General features: G+C 43.0%; 1 protein-coding gene across 1 annotated transcript in view; it reads right to left on the bottom strand.

Annotated features, from left to right (window-relative positions):
• SKOR2 (SKI family transcriptional corepressor 2) overlaps nucleotides 1-14,744 on the bottom strand; it is a 34,213-nt gene extending 19,469 nt beyond the window's left edge. The window contains exons 1-3 of the mRNA XM_054031237.1: nucleotides 12,651-14,744; nucleotides 11,713-11,776; nucleotides 11,326-11,397 (exon numbers count right to left, since the gene is read on the bottom strand). Coding sequence (XP_053887212.1) covers nucleotides 11,326-11,397; nucleotides 11,713-11,776; nucleotides 12,651-14,744 — 2,230 coding nt within the window. The remainder of the gene's footprint in view (nucleotides 1-11,325; nucleotides 11,398-11,712; nucleotides 11,777-12,650) is intronic.
• Nucleotides 14,745-16,630: the final 1,886 nt, after the last annotated feature.

Below are 16,630 nucleotides of genomic sequence, written 5' to 3'. Positions count from 1 at the left end.
CACTAGGCGCCTATCTACATTTTCAGGTGCCTAAATACCTTTACAAATCTGGACCGTAGGAACCTAACTGAAAGTCAATGTGATTTAGGCACCTAAGTGTCCAAAATGCATTTGAAAAAGGAACTTAGGTGCTTTTTAAAATTTTACCCCATGGCTTTCTTGGCTACCTTAAATATATCATACACTTCAGTGCAGGGACGGCATCTCTAGCAGCTCTGTAGGGTGAGAGATTCATGATGCTAAATAAATATTAAGTAACAGGGAAAGCAGAATAACTTTCATTTATGAAGAGAGAAAAATCAGTCGTACGGATTCGGTGAAACAAGTCTCGCACAGCTTGTGTTAGAGGATATAGTAGAGAAGATGTTCCCAAGCTTTGTTTTTTTGGTTGTGCTCCACCTTCTCCATGGGAGTCACATAACAGGCCCACCCCCAGCCCAAGTTCCACTCATCCGGCTCATGCCTTTGGCGGCATCAGGACCCAGCTGGCTCCATCCCTGGAGGAGCTCCTGGAAGCAGAGCAGATCAGGGCTCCTCACCCTCCCTTCCCCCGCCCCAGAGCCTCTCACTCCAGGAGGCTCCAGATGGTTTAAAATACATAGGGTGTGGCCAGCCAGGCCAGGCCAAAGCAGAAGCAGGGACAGTGCAGAGAGTCCCCAGCGGGCAGGATGGGGAGAGCAATAGGCTGGTACAGAAGTGCACTCCCCCTGATGGCTGGGGCTTCCCTGCGCGATCTCCCCAATGCCGCCCTGCCCATCTGGACAGCATCAGCCCTGCACCTCACCTCGCTCCCCCTGATAGCCTCATTGCAACTAGCCACCTAGCGGGACATGCCCCATGGCTTGAAAACCAATGCGCTAGAGGACTCAGGTAATTTCTGACTCTAATTTCTATTATTCTCCATGAATTTAAATCTGTTAGATACACTGTTTTAGGTTTGTACATAATGGCCAACATTTTCTTAAGAAGAGCGGGATCTTTTAAAAGCACCTAAGTCACCTAGGAGAAAGTCCCACTGAGTTGAAGTTGACATCAATGAACAGGTGACCTAGGAGTAAATGTCCCATTAAAGTCAACTTCAGCTCCATGGGACTTTTGCTCTAGGTCATTTAGATGCTTTTGAAAATCTCACTCATTTGAGTATGGATTTAAGAGCCTAACTTTAGGCTTCTATTTTTGAAAATTCGGACCTGGGCTTATTATTGTAGCATCTAAGGCCCCAGTCCTGCAGTGAGTCAGCCCTAAGGAATCCAATTTCAAGACAGGGTTCTAAGTAAATAAAACATGCTGTATTTACTATACGGAGTAGGACTCCTGATGTCTACCTGCTTGAAATCTGTGAAAAAGCCAGATAGTTAAAATAATTTCCGGGAACCGAGACTTTGTTAAATACACAAAGGTCTTAAATTTTAAGCAGAAAGCTAGTTACACAACTAGACAGGAGGCTAGATGATATAGAGACATTAATGTCTGCCTTCTTCAGTCCCCCGGAGTGAAATCTGGTTTACATCATACTGTAAATGAAATCATTTTGATGTTCCACACTTAGAACCTAATGGATATTTGCCCACATTGTAAAAGATGTGGTATAATTGGCAATCTCTGCTTAACAGAGATCTAGAACTGAATGGGCTATTGCAGAGCAGGTAATTGGCAGAACTTCAGGGGGATGTTTGCAAAGCACCTTACCACATTTGGCGGATTCTAGGTAATACATTCAGATTTAGCAGAACTGCATTTCAACAAATTGAAAAATAGGGATAAAGACTGGCTCAAATTCTGGCTCACTGTGCAGTTATGCACACCAGAAACACAGCACACAAGCCAATGCAGAGGGGGATGCCCCAATTCTGTCTCTCTCAAAACACACAGAGAGCCTGATTTGGAGAGCCTATACTACAGAAGACATGAAGAAGCACAGTCAATGGTGACAACTGCAACATACTGGGAGGAACCTCCCCTCCAGATTCCTGCCCAGGACATTGGAACAACCAAAAGAGAATGACCCCAGAGATTCCATCTCACATTATTTAAAAAAATAAATAAAACACTGAGCCCCATGCATGGTGGGATAGGAATTTGGGAGTTTAGCCTGGCCTGTATAGTTGCAGTAGAGATCTGATTAATATAGTTTATAACAGTGATTCTCAAACTTTTGTACTGGTGACCCCTTTCAAATAGCAAGCCTCTCAGTGTGACCCCCCTTATAAATTAAAAACACTTTTTAATATATTTAACAATGTTATAAATGCTGGAGGCAAAGCGGGGTTTGGGGGGAGGCTAACAGCTCGCGACCCCCCATGTAATAACCTCACGACCCCCTGAGGGGTCCCGACCCCCAGTTTGAGAATCCCTGGTTTATATACTGGTTGCCATTAAAATGTCAGCACATTTTCCCCAGATCTAGACTAGCAGATAACTGCGATATCGCAGATACTACTATGTGGTAATCATTTGAAATGATGACTTTTAAATAAATACTCCTGTTCTTTATTGTTTGTACAGGTGCTACTCTCATGCAACTGAGACTGGAGTCCCATTGTGCTAGGAACAATGACAGTCGCTGCCTTGAAGGACTTGAAATCTAAACAGACAAAGGGTGGGAGAAAAGACATATTAGCCTCATTATACAGATGGGGAACTGAGTCAAAGAGAACAGGAGTACTTGTGGCACCTTAGAGACTAACAAATTTATTAGAGCATAAGCCTTATGCTCTAATAAATTTGTTAGTCTCTAAGGTGCCACAAGTACTCCTGTTCTTTTTGCGGATACAGACTAACACGGCTGCTACTCTGAGTCAAAGAGAGTTTAACTGACTTGCCCAAGAACACACAGCAAGCGTATGGCAGAGCCAGGCATTTCCAAGTCCAGTCCCTTGACCACATGTCCATCATTCTTTTGTTTTGCACTTTGCAAGTAGACTTGGTGCTTTGATGTGCTCCCAGCACTAAAGGTCTCAATGCAGCAAAACTCTTCAAGGCGGAGATGGGAAGGTTATGCCAGTTTCAAGGGGCCTGACCCACATAATATAAACACAGGTATTATTCCTATATTCTTGCTCGTTTTCCCAAAGTCTGTTTTCCCTCCTTTCTATCAAATTTAATCAGTTTCTCCTTTTTTGTATGTATGTTAAAATTTGCTTCATTTTATTTGGTTATTTCAATTCAAGGTAAAACCTTTAAAACCCTTTCTAGAAATGAAAAAATAATGCAAATCTCACATATTGAACTAGATTCGGATCTCAGGTACACCTATAAAAATAAGTAACTTCACTGAAATCAGTGGAGTTTCACTAGATTTACTTGGCTATAACTGAGATCAGTATTGATGAACAAAACTGCCATTGGAAAAATAGTTTATATGGAACTACTGGATTGACTACATTTATAGGGAATTTACAGGCCAAATTCTGCTCTCGGTTATGCAATTCTGGAGAAACTCCATGGAAGTCAAAGTCATTTTGATGTAACTTTTGGTAATAGAGAAGGTGTAAACTTTCTGGATTACATACTTTGAGTGTATTTCTAGGTGTATATACCTTGCTTGTTGTAGTTTTCTCTTGAATTTTTTATAATTTTTTTTTAAATGTGGTTACTTCATATAGAGAGTTATCAAACTAAAATGTAAACATTTTGGCATAAGGTACTATTTAATTATCTTCTGGAAAGACAACTTTTTCCCCTCTTGAATTTTCATTAACTCTGAGAGATTTGAGACAGAAAATGTGGAAAATAAATTATTTTAAAAATATAAGAAGAACCAAACCATGCTCCCATTGAAATTAGTGGCAGATCTGCTATTGTTTATGACTGAAGCAGAATGGGACCCCAACATTTTGGAAGATATTAATTTGTTGCCTAATTCTTCAAAATGTACTGTTTTAGCCAACAGACCAATTCAGCAGACACCTATGCACATAAGTAGTCCCACTGAATTTAGGTGAAGAAAGTTATTCCTGTGCTTAAGTGTTTGCCAAAAAGAATCTTCAAAAAGGGTTATTCTTAAAAATATGAGCAGTACAGCACTAAATAAATCACTACACAACATGCAAGTTGCCAACTATTTAGAAAAATCCTGAATGTTGTTGTGTAATTGGGAATGTGTTTTCATTATGAGCTAGTTTTAAAGTAAAACTGGAAGGTCCCCTCTTACATGTATTCTGAAGATTTACTGTGAAACATTTACTGTTTACTTCCGGAAATCAATGCACACTTACAACCAGTATGTGTGAAAATCATGGTATATGAAATATATTCAACATGTACCTTTTTAACATCTGTTCTATCTTCTACATTTATTATAAAAGCTCATTTATGCCTATATATTTATATAGATATAGTTACTTTGGGGCTAGCATTTTCATTATAAGCTGAGTTTATATAATAGGATTGTAAAAATTCATTCTGGGGTGATGTGAAATATACAGGATCTCTCTGTCCAGAAAAAGTGTTTAACCAAAATAAATAAATAAAAATAAAAAACATTAGGCTTTTAAAAAACACATTAAAATAAGAGAAAATACAAATTGGATGATCAGTTTATACTTCTTTTGGGAAAAAGTCTGGGTGCTTGTATAACTCAGAATAACTTTTTTTAGTTACTAACATTTTGTTAAAAGAGAACAGAATTGTTGACAGTAGCACTTATTTTGTTACAGAAGTATTAAATGAGCGGGTGAAAGAGAAGTTAAAAAATTAAGGACTATAGCAGAATTGAGACAGGGTAGGATACAAATTATATTAAGCATGTATATTGTTGTTATACAAGTTACAGCCATGATTTCTTTTCTTAATCAGTCTATCTCATTGGGTCTGTCTTTCCTCAAAGAGTTCAGGTAATCTTTTTTAAACTGTTATTCTGAGGAAAACATTACCATAGTATGATGTCTGCACCACAGCTACAACAGGTAAACACAGTCCTTCAAGCTTTTCGTTGTCTACAACCAGAGAAGCTGCGCCCTTAAGTATCCTGCAATTCCCCCATTTCAAAGGAAGTCACAGATGGCTGTCAGATTCTTGGGAGAGTTCAATCCTCTGACATCCTAACACAGAAATGGAATAATGCTAGGGAAAGTTCTTCCCCACTTGCTTGGTTAAACTTTAAAAGGATAGTCTAAGGTCCTTGGCTCTCTGACTGAAAGCTGCATATCAGAATGGAGGAAAGGGCACATAGCATGATGGGTATCTCCTTCAGCCTCAACAAACAGAGATCTTGGGAGTAGAGAAGCTTCCTATCAGGCAGAGAAAGGCATTTTTGTAACTCCCCAACCCTTACCCTTGTGGGAGGCTGAGATGGGAGAAGCAAGAGATTTAGAGGTGACCTGAAAAGGAGTTTTCTTTAATAAGAGAGCATATGGTGTGTGTGTGTGTGTGTGTGTGTGTGTGTGTGTTATACAAAGAGGGCCCGAACCTTCTTAAAAAGGTTCCCCCCCCCCCTGTTTTTTAATCTAAAAAAAAAAAAAATCTAGGAATGTTAAGTCTGGTCTCCCCTGTTTTTCCTGAGGTACTTCCCTAGGGGGCTCAGCATCCATTGTGTACTCTCACTCCTTAATTGAAAGGGAGGAGGTGTTGAATATTTAACAGGATTCCTTTCTCTTAAATATTAATTAAAAGCTAAATAGATGTCTAAAAAACAATCTAACAACAACAAAAAAACCCAACAATTTTAATCAGTATAAGGAAAAATCCCTTCCCCTCTTTATAGCACAGCTATCACCCTGCAGGGCCTTTCCTACACACAAGCATATGCCTGTCAAACTAAAGGTGTGTTTTAAAACCAAAGTAGTTAAACTGGTGCAAACCCTTGGGTAGACACTTATTTTAGATTTAAAAGTGGCCAGTTTTGGTTTCGCTTAATCCTGTAAGAAAGCAGAGTAAGGCCACGTCTACACTATTGGAAATATAGCAGTATAGCTACAGCACTGTAGTTTTGCTGGTATAACCCTGTAGTGTAGATGCAGACTACAGCGATGGATGGGGTTTTGCCATCACTGTAGGAACTCCACCTCTCTGAGCAATGGGAACATTCTTCCATGGACCTAGCTGTATCTACACAGGGGGCTTGGTCAGCATAGCTAAGTTGCTCAGGAGAGTGCATTTTTCAGACCCCTGAACCCCAAGGCTATAAGTTTTAAGTGTAGACCAGGCCTAAGCTAAACTGAAATAGGCCACTGTTAATTGGAAATAAGAGTGTCTATAGAGGGTGTAGCGGGGCAGGCTCTGCTTCTGCCTCTTTGCACAAGAGAAACTGGCTCAGACTCTACTGGTAGTGTATCCACCGTGTATCCACCGTGCTCCACCAACACCATTACAGGCCCATGCAACAGGGCTATTTACAATATCCTCTGTACTTTAGACCCTCTCCTCAGGACCTGAGAGGGGTAGAGATCTCCCTTCCTTCAGGCCTGTGTGGGACTGGGCTCAGCTAGCCCCGTTCCTTCCTTCCTGTGTCCCTTTTTGGGGGGGGGGCTGGTGGGCCCTTTATCTCAGCCAGCCTGATCATCTAATTACCTCAGCCAGCTATCTCCAGGGAGCTAATTGGTGTCCAAATGATCAGCGTGCAGGCTCACCTGTTCACTCCCTGCACTCTGTCACAGAGGGGTTAGCGCGAATTTAACTACATCAGTTTATAAACACAGGGGTAAACAGGTGCAAGTTGGTGTGCAGACAAAGTCTTGGCTCTTGTGATGTCAACATTTCACTAGCACTCCAGTCGCCAGAGTAGCAAAGGCCTGAATTTCTAATTTAAAGAAACCATTAAAAAATTAAAAGAAAAATAAAAAGCTCACATTTCAGAGCATCTTCCCACCCAATAAAGAAAGAAAAGGGACACAAACCCATGATTTTCTCCCCCTTTGTGTGTCACCTTAAATGCTTTTCACTTCTATACAGCAATCCATCAGAGGCTGTTCAAATGCTGTGTAAAAAATGACTAAATAAGTTTCACACTGCCCCTGCTATACTGATGGGGAAAGTTAGTACAGAAAGACTAAGGGCTAGTCTACACTGAAAAGTTACATTGGCATAGCTAAGTCTCTCAGGGGGTGTGAAAAATCCATCCCCCAGAGCGATGTAGTTAAGCCGACCTAAGTCCCCACGTAGACAGTGCTGGATCGAGGGAAGAATTCTTCCATCAACCTAGCTACCTCTCGGGGATCGTGGATTACCTATGCGGACACAAACCCTGTGCCACTGTAGTGTTTCAAGTGTAGACAAGCCTGCAGGTAAGCCGACCTAACCCCTGGTGTAATCCGCCTCTCAGGGAAGTGGATTACCTACAGCAAAGGGAGAGCCTCTCCCATCACAGTAGTGAAGTTTTAAATGTAGATATGGCCTAATTGATTTGGACACAGTCACACAGCAAGCCTGGGTCAGGCGCAGGAATATAGCCCATAGTTTCTGACTCAGTCCTACGCTTTCCCCCCAAAACCAGTCTTCCTTTTCTCACCAAATTCCCCCACCTCAGCACGTCCATGCCATTTATTTGTAAGCCTGGTCAGCTGGAGTCATGCTCCCCTATCCATAGCTGCCTTCGGGCTGTAGTAACTACTGCAGGCTAGTCCCTGCCTCTGCATCTCACCCCTGTCTGGAGCTGTCTATTGTCTTGTTTTAAAGACTTCAACAGCAGGCTGACTCTCCCCCTTGGATAGTTCAGCCTGCCATGAAGTCAGCATCCATAGCCTGCCTGGATATATATCACTAAGAGGCCATTGATATTTTATGCTGAATAGAGCCCTATGTACATAAACAACCAGCTGCAGTGGTAGAGCCACAAGCGTCTACTAGATAAATAAATATGCATTTAAAAATATAGATAGATTTTTAACTGGAAGACTAGGAGACCTCCAAAAGGAACCATTCTGTGTAACAAGTAAATAACGGTGGCTTTAACATATATACAATTCTTGAAGAAATAGTACCTAAGCATGCATTTACTTCAAACACTCAAACACCTTCTAAAGGAGCCACGTCACCTTTTGGGATTAATAAGTACGTAAATCAGGATTCAGGAAAACACATAAGCACATGCTTAAGTGCCTTCCGGGATCAGGATGTATATAAATACATCTCTAAAAAGCTTGACGTTTAAAGGTTAATTTGCCTTAAAAAAAAAGAATATCCTTAAAAAGGAATCAGTTGTACTTCTGTGTAGACAAAGTCTATTTTATAGACTACAGTCTATTTCGTTTAATGTTTAAAAACAAAGAAATTGATTATTTTTTTTAATCTATATGACTAGAGAGTGCATGAAGAATGGGCTCCAGTATTACCAAACCCAAAACATACAAAAACCATGATCAGGTCCTCAAAAATCATGAGATTAAAAAAAAAAATCTTCCAATTTGAAAGAAATAATAAATCTGGGATTTTTTTTTATTTGCCTTTTGATTTTTGAGCCCTTCGGATACATATTCAAGCTTTCCTCTGCAAGCACAAGGGCTAGAAATTTACTTTTTTAATGGAAGCTAAGATTCTTCATGCAACCACAGGATTCCAGGAGTTGGGTTTACAAAACACCAAATATTGATAAAATCAAGAGACTTGGCAATACTGCTGAGGGTTCTTTGGGAAAAACCTGAAGAGACAGAAGCCAGTTATTTCAAACTGAAGGCCCCAATCTGTTCTGTGAGTGCAGATCCATTTACTTATGTAGAGCCCCACTGAACAATTTGCAGGATCAAGGCCTAAATTTACAATTTTGCCCTTTTCTCTTCCCATACTGGAGTTTTGGCTTCTCTGGTTTTTGCCACCAGCTTGTGTGAAAATGTTAACATCATTTAAATTTGGGGCCCAGTTCTGAAGCCACTGGGGCCTACTTATGCAAGTAAAGGCTGCAGGATTGGGCCTGTAATTTGCTGTGCTGAACAAACATTGGGTCGCTTTGTACTCTCCATTACTCTAGTGCAAATCTACAGTAATTTCATTTACTTCAATTGAGTTAGTCTGGATTTACATTAGTGAAAAGGAAAGCAGATTTTGGCCCACTGATTATAATTTAGATTTTTCTGAAATCACTGCCATGTCATTCTTACAATTAAAAAAGATTTGAGAATCAGAAATGGTCTTTATAATTTTGAGCATCCACTTCATGACTCCCAAAATTTCTTACTGAGCCAAAATTTGAGGCAGTTTGAGTACACTCCTTGTAGAACTGATCTTTTCTGTAAACAATATGTAGTATTTGTAGTGCACCACAAATTGTGGCCTAGGAATTTCAGCCTTTCTATTCTTCAGCTCCATATGCTAAAGGAAGGTCAGAGTGGTAAATGATCACAGCTTTCCCAAAGAACTGGACCAGTTATGTAAGTCAGTCACAGGTAGCTCTTCAAATAGCCATGGGAATTTGAATAATTTAGAACTCTTTCCTGAACACTTCTTGATTGAAAAGAAAAAAGAATTTTCACTGACTGTTTGTTGGCTGTACAGTTCAGGCTGTTTCAGTCCCAATCCGCTTCAGCCTTGGAAATAGCCCTGGTTAATTTGCATGCTAGATTGGGTGTGTGGGCGCACTATACCAACTGTGTTTCTCCAACATAGAAGATATTGAGCTACTTCTAAAGCTATTTTTATTCTGATGAACCGCTGAACATAATTTGAACATGTGCCAAAATATTTCTAAACTATTTCTTCCATATTTTGAAATGTGCCGTTTTAATTTATAATGTCATTTGAATACTTAGAAATTTCTGGGAAGCCGTTTGATAACACTGAGTCCAAGAGAATGACACTGTAAATATATTATGAATACTTTGACTTTGTGCAGGACCATTTGGGTCCAATCCTGCAAACACTTCCTATCATACCTAGTCCCATTGAGGATAATGGGACGGCTTATGGTAAGAGAGCAAAACACCTAATAGTAAGCATTTTCATAAATAGGCCTTTAGATATTTTTCAGTTCTCTAGCAGCAATTTGTTCTACCTCCGGTCCCAACACTTTTAACCATCAAAGTGTTGCCGATCATTCCTTAGTATCTTCAGGACTCTTAACAAATTCCAAATATGCAATGTTTTATACATCTTTGAGAACTAAAATGTACATTTTGTAACTGAAATATATGGCTATCACTGTTTAGCAATATCAGTGAATGCAAAGCATTCAGATTTGTGCATAAGGCTGCAATATAAATAGCTAAATAAAAACAATCACATCACTATAATTTGTCTAAAAAATTAGCATAGATGGAATCACTTAAAAAAAGCAAAAAATTTACTTTCAAAAAATTGGCCACAATGAGGAATACAGACAATGTGTCCTGTATTCTTACTAAATCACTCAGGATTACTTGCTACTATCATGGAAGTTTAATCAATAGCAAGTATTTTAAGGTACCCAAAATAATCAAGTGATATCTACTGACCCACAATAACATATCAATCTCTTCATCATATATTCACATGATTTAAAATGCTATTGCTTTCTTTTTCCCCCCTCCACATAACAATAATAAAAGCACCACAGATGCATTAAGTATTTTTAAGAAATAATTTTTCAAATGCAATAAATTTACCAATGCAATAAATTTAGAAATGTTTGTGATCTTTTTCAATTGTTCTCTGCTATAAGATTTCTTTAAGATCCTGTTTTCTTCATTTCCACTCCTTGTACAACTCTCTCTCCCCCCTCTCCCCGCTTGCTCTCTCTGTCTCATTTGACAGGCAAATTTGCAGACATTGCCTGAGGATAACAACCTCGTTTGACAGTCAATTAACCGTGAATAGTCAAAGCCAAGGCAGTTTGCATTACATAAATGGAAAATTAGATTCTTTTTTTCCCAAGAAACAAAACCCTCTCCTTAAGACACTGCAATAGACAACTTAGTATCAAAACTTCTAATCACGTCTTTCCCAAACCCCTTGGAGACATTTAGCAATCAGTAAAAGGTGGTTTCATTTAATTTGTATAATGTAATTTTTGTAAATGTATTATACATTTTGTGTAGAGATCATTATCATGGAGATAATATAAATGTTGGCATAGATGTCATAAAACACCTTTAATGTCTTTCTGACAGATATTAAAAGCAATAAGCTGTGATCCTTTTTAATGGAAGGTTTCAAAGAGAACATTTCAATTATTGTCATTTTATGCTTTTCCAGCCTGTTTCATTGTGTAACCGGATATATTTCTGAAATTTCTGCTGAAATATGCCCAGCAATTAATAATCTTATTGCTATTAATGTCACTGTTTCCCCCCTATTTGCATTTTTCTTAGTTATATCTACTTGGAATTGTTTTTATCTTTACCCTTGCACTAAATATTCAGACATTTGATTATGAATTTAAGTCTCTGTCTGCTTATCCCTACACTTTCCTGAGCATACCTGCTATATCTCGCCAGAAGTCTCCTCCTGAAGGCTCTTCTGTGATGAAAAAATTATGCTCTTTGTTCTTATCTAAAATAAAAAACAAATGCAACACTTAAAATGCTTTCAGTAGCAGGAAATAGCATACCCACGACAACAGTAGACTCCAACAAAAATAGATATCTAATATTCAAACACACGCTCAGATGTGTTTTGGATGTGAATGAATATAATGTTAAATTGCCATCAAAGAGACTATTAGAATTTTTTTTTCTTAATTGAAATCATGGAAGTGATTTATTTTTGTTTAAGTCATGTTATAGAGAACAAATTGATACAACCCACAGAGCTGTGGTTTTGGTGATTGGATCGATTTTAGAAAAAAGAAAATATATTTGTCTTTACCTGAAAAGTTGCTGTCCTCTTTTGTAGCCAAAATGACTTGGTTACCTTCCTTGCTTTTCTGATTCTACAGGAATAAAAATAATTAAAGACACAAAATCAATATCTAGAGACAATCATATGCAGATATACAATCCCAGGCAAATACAAAGTCAGCAGAAAAAGGGCATCAATAGAAGTGACTATTGTGGAATCCCCCATGACATTATCTTTGATGATTGCCTTTTTGGAAACCTTATAAACCTTGTACAGGTCCAATATGTTACTAGCTCCTATACACAACTTCTACTTTGTGTGTTTGTGGGGTGGTGAAGGGGTAATGGAGATTGAAGGTGTGCAGGTTGGCCTGGATTATTTTCTTCCTTGAGCTAATTTGCCATTGGTAGATTTAACTGAACAGGAGCTATCAGAAAGGACCTATCATCCACTGAAAACAACTTACTGTAAGGAACCATTCTGTACTGGCAGGGCGTAAGACAAGATGACCTAATAAATCTTCTACACCTCTTGACTTCTAGTACTAACATTTAAATACAGAATGAAGCCCTCAAACCCTCCTATGGACGGTCTGAATTACGTCTAAATTGCTCTATGTTTTTAAAAACACCGTTAAGGCCTTCAAGTGGCCCATTTGTAGGAAACAAAAATATTCTTTGGGGAGGATGTAACCTTTGGAGCAGATCGCTCTTCCCTACTTCTGTTTTAGGGGGGCGATTTCTCCACTTTACAAACCGAAATCTACTGTAAGGAAGAGAAATAACCCTCTACATTTAGTCTGAATTCAAGAACAATTGGGCCGATTTGTATGAACCACCCTGCATATTTTATTTCTGTGGGGAACGCGAGCGATCCATCTTCCTTACGCATATGGAACCGATTCAGCCTAAAGGTGCATTTCAATAATAATAATTAGCTTGAAGGAGCCTAAAGGGGATATTTACATCTTTGTAGGAGGGCTGCTCCTCCAGTGATGGATGGTGCACTGGGCTGCTGCTGCTGCTGTTCCCCCCTTTCGGGGGGCCAGGGGGAGGAGGATGCAGCTCTGCATTGGTGTCCCCTAGTTTCTCCTCTTGCTGCTGCCTGGAGGAGTTGATGGGGAAGAGGCCAGTAGCAGCAGCCCGGTCCCTGCTGCCTCCTCCTTTCTCCGTCAGCCCCCGGCTCTGGAGGTACCGGCTGCTCCCCCCTAGGGCGTCCACCCCTGGGTCCCCCTCCTGCTCCTCCTCCTCCGGCTGCTTGTGCCCCTCCACATCCACCTCCTGCTCTTCCTCCTCGTCCTCCTCCTCCTCTTCCTCGCTGCTCTCCTCGCTGGGGTAACTGCAGCTGGTGCCGCCGGGGGAGAGAAGGCGGTGCGGGGGCTGGGGCGGCGGCGGGTGGCGCTCGCAGCCCGGCTCCTCCTGCAGCAGCAGCAGCGGGGAGGCCGGGTGGTGGGGCCCGCTGCTGGCCCCGTGCAGCTTGGCCAGGCTCTCCGAGTCCTCCTTGCCCCCCACGGGCCGGAAGGCGCTGGAGTGGTGGTAGCCGCTGCCCGCCTTGCGGCCGGCCTGCCCCTCCAGCAGGTGGGGGTGGCGAGCCGGCACCCTGCCCCCGCCGCCCGCCTCCGCCGCGGGGGACGCGGCGTCCCCGCCGCCAGGGGGCGCCTCGAAGAGCGGGTCCCTGCCGCTGCCGGCGCCGCTGGCCGGGGGAGCGGCCGCGGCCGGGGGGGTGCCCAGCCCGGCGGCCGCCGCCTCGCCGCTGGGCTCGGCCAGGTCCAGGAAGGCCTGGCGCAGCAGGCTGGGGCTGTCGCCCAGGGAGCAGCTGAGGGCGCTGGGCGGCTGCGGCGGCGGCTGCAGGTAGGTGGGCACCGGCAGGCCGCCGGGGGCGCGGGGCGGCCAGAACATGCAGAAGGGCGGGTAGAAGGCGGCTTCCTTGCGGCCGGGCCAGAAGAGGCCCGAGAGGCCGCCGGCCGCCTTATGCGCCTCGCCCGCCGCGCCCTCCTCCTTCTTGTGGCAGAGGCTGAAGGCGGCGGCGGGGAAGCCGTAGGGGTGCGGGAAGAGGCCGCCGCAGCCGGGCAGCTTGTGCAGCACGCCGCCGAAGGAGCCCTTGCTGGGCACCGGGATGACCGGGTAGCTCCGCTGGCTCTTGCCGCCGCCCTCCAGCTCCTCGTCCTCCTCGAAGCGCGCCCGCTTCTGCTGCAGCTCCGGCGGCGGCGCCCCCAGCAGGTGCGGGCTCAGCAGCCCGCCGCCCACCACCGCGGCCGCCGCCTTGACCGAGCCCAGCGGGTGGCACTGGGCGGCCGCCGCCGCGCCGGGCTGGGACGGGGCGGACGGCAGGGCCCGCTTGCGGCTCCCGCCGTTGAACATGGCCTTGACGTCCTCCCAGGCGAAGACCAGCTCGTCCTGGGGGGTCTTGTCCGTCAGCTTGAGGTGGCGGCGCCAGGAGTTGAAGTTGGCGGCGTCGGGCTGCGTGTACTTGGCCTCCGGCGTGCGGTGGGAGTGGAAGATGAACTTGTTGGGCGAGAAGTACATGCTGCAGTAGCTACACTTGATGCACTTGGCCCGGGAGCTGTTGTAGCGGGCCGGGATGAAGCTGCCCCGGCAGCCCCAGGCGCACTCGTGAGACACGTCGAAGGCGAAGTTGTCCGGCAGCTTAGGGGGCCGGTTCTCCCCCAGGAAGGACTTGCAGAGCCGCTCCGCCTCCCGCTTGGTGATCATGCCGCAGCGGCGGGAAGAGATGGGCATGGCCCCGGCCCGCCGCAGGATCTCCAGCTGCACCGGGGTGCACTGCACGCAGGTGATGCCCAGCGCCACCCTCCTGTTGTGGATCTCGTTGTAGCTGAAGTTCTTCAGCAGGGTGTTGGAGATCTGCGCCAGGCACAGCCGCTCCTGGCCGTCGATCACCAAAGAGACGATGGGGATCCCGTACAAAATCACCTGGCCCACTTGGTTAGGCTTCATGCTGGCGTGGCTGGCTCTCTGCTGGCTCATGGAGTCCGGCTGGTAGGCGTTGGAGGGGGAGGAGAGCAGGATGTCCGTAGGTCCTGGCCGGGGGCTTGTCGCCATCTCTTCAGCGCTCAGCCTCGGGAGTCTTCTGTGGCCCACTGGAAGAGAAAAGAACATGGGTCTGCTGGGGATGGGACAATGGAGCGAGAGAAGGCAAAAATCACTCCTTTCAGAGGCAGTCCCCAGAACATTTGTCCTACTGCATTATATACCCGCCATCGCGGGCCAACCCGCAACCCAACCGAAGTCCCACACTCGAGTTTCTTCTGCCAGGGTCTGGGACAGACTTTGGTCTATTTACAAGTGAATCGGACTGAGGCAAGTTAAACCTTTTGTTAAAAAACGTGGACGCGGAAAGGTTATCAGACCTGACAAGAGCTTATACACTTATTCCAGTCTAACAAGCGCTGTAAAAGTATAAACATGACATCTAAAAATGGGAGAGACAAGGTAGGAAATATCTTTTATTAGACCAACTTTTGGGAAAGATATTACCTCACCTTGTCTCATGTCCTGGGACCAACAGGGCTAAAACACCACATCTAAAAAAGTCATTTCACATGCTAGGATTGTTTTCTGCATTCCTACCATACCTAGCACATCTATTGACTTCAGTGGGAGTTCTGAATGGCAAAGAATCTTAAAATGTATTTATTCCAAAACGTATTTAATATGACTCGATTGTCCTTAGTACCAGGTTTAATTCACAATTTTGAATCGAAAGTTTAAATAATTTTCTAACATGAAACGAAATCCACATCACCAACGTATTCCAGTGAGTGGTGGTATTTTTGCAGTGTAAAATCTTCAGTCGCTAAAAAGAAAAAATTGGAAAGCTTCTAAAACAAAACGGAAATATTGTAGTTAATTTTGGCGCATCACATGTTAAAACTATATTATCTACTGTTCGATCAACGGGATAAATCTGGATCGTCATTCCTGAGACCCAAATACTCCTAAATAGAAGAAGGTGTTTATGATTTGAAACCATTTTCAAATGTTTACCTATTACTGTGTTGACATTAGAAAAGCAATGGGTGTGTAAAGAACGTTACTGAGAAGTGGTTTAAAAATTCGACAAGGTTTCAAGGAAGCTACCCAATTACCACCCACCATCAGCACAAAATATTGAATTGATTGCTTCCGCTTTCTCTGGATGCTATCGGGACGTTTCCCCTGTCTTCAAAAGGTTGATAATGCCATCTTTTCAAAGGCATATATTCCAATATCATCACAGGTTAGGAAAATAGTCAATTCTTTAATTGCACCAGTTAAAAATATTTTAAAGCAAATAATAGTTAAAATAAGGATTTAGAATGAATTATACAAAACCAAACAACAGAAACGCCTATGGGCAAAACAACTGGTTTTTTTTAAACCTCTTTTTAAAAAAAAAAAAAAAAAAAAAAACACACCATCCTCTCTCCCAAGAAAAAACTGAGTAATAACTGAGATAATCAAAGGCTACATCAGTTGCTTAAAATTGTCCTTCTCCGACCATCTCAACCTTATCGTTTATATTTAATAAGTTGCAGGTCATATTAATCTCTGACTTGAAAGATCATAATACAATTCTAATTCTGTCTTTGTTTCATATGACATTACTATTTCACAATATTGCTTTCTCTGATTCTCAGCTTTCATTAGACGGGTGGCCTTCAGGACTGCTGAACAAACCTAGACACGTTCAAACAAGACAGGAACCGAGTTTGTCACCTGGGATGGATCACATACAATATCTCCGGCGGAGAGAGAGTTATTTAATAGGCAATAGCAGCAAAGATTCCTGTGGCACCTTATAGAGACTAACAGAGGTATTGGAGCATGAGCTTTCGAGGGTGAATACCCACTTCTTCGGATGCACCCACGAAAGCTCATGCTCCAATACTCTGTTAGTCTATAAGGTGCCACAGGACTCTTGGCTCCTTTTACAGATCCAGACCAAC

The sequence above is a fragment of the Malaclemys terrapin genome, chromosome 6 (assembly GCF_027887155.1).
Source record: "Malaclemys terrapin pileata isolate rMalTer1 chromosome 6, rMalTer1.hap1, whole genome shotgun sequence".
In the NCBI taxonomy this organism is placed as follows: domain Eukaryota; kingdom Metazoa; phylum Chordata; order Testudines; family Emydidae; genus Malaclemys; species Malaclemys terrapin.
This window is presented reverse-complemented; position numbering and strand designations above follow the sequence as displayed.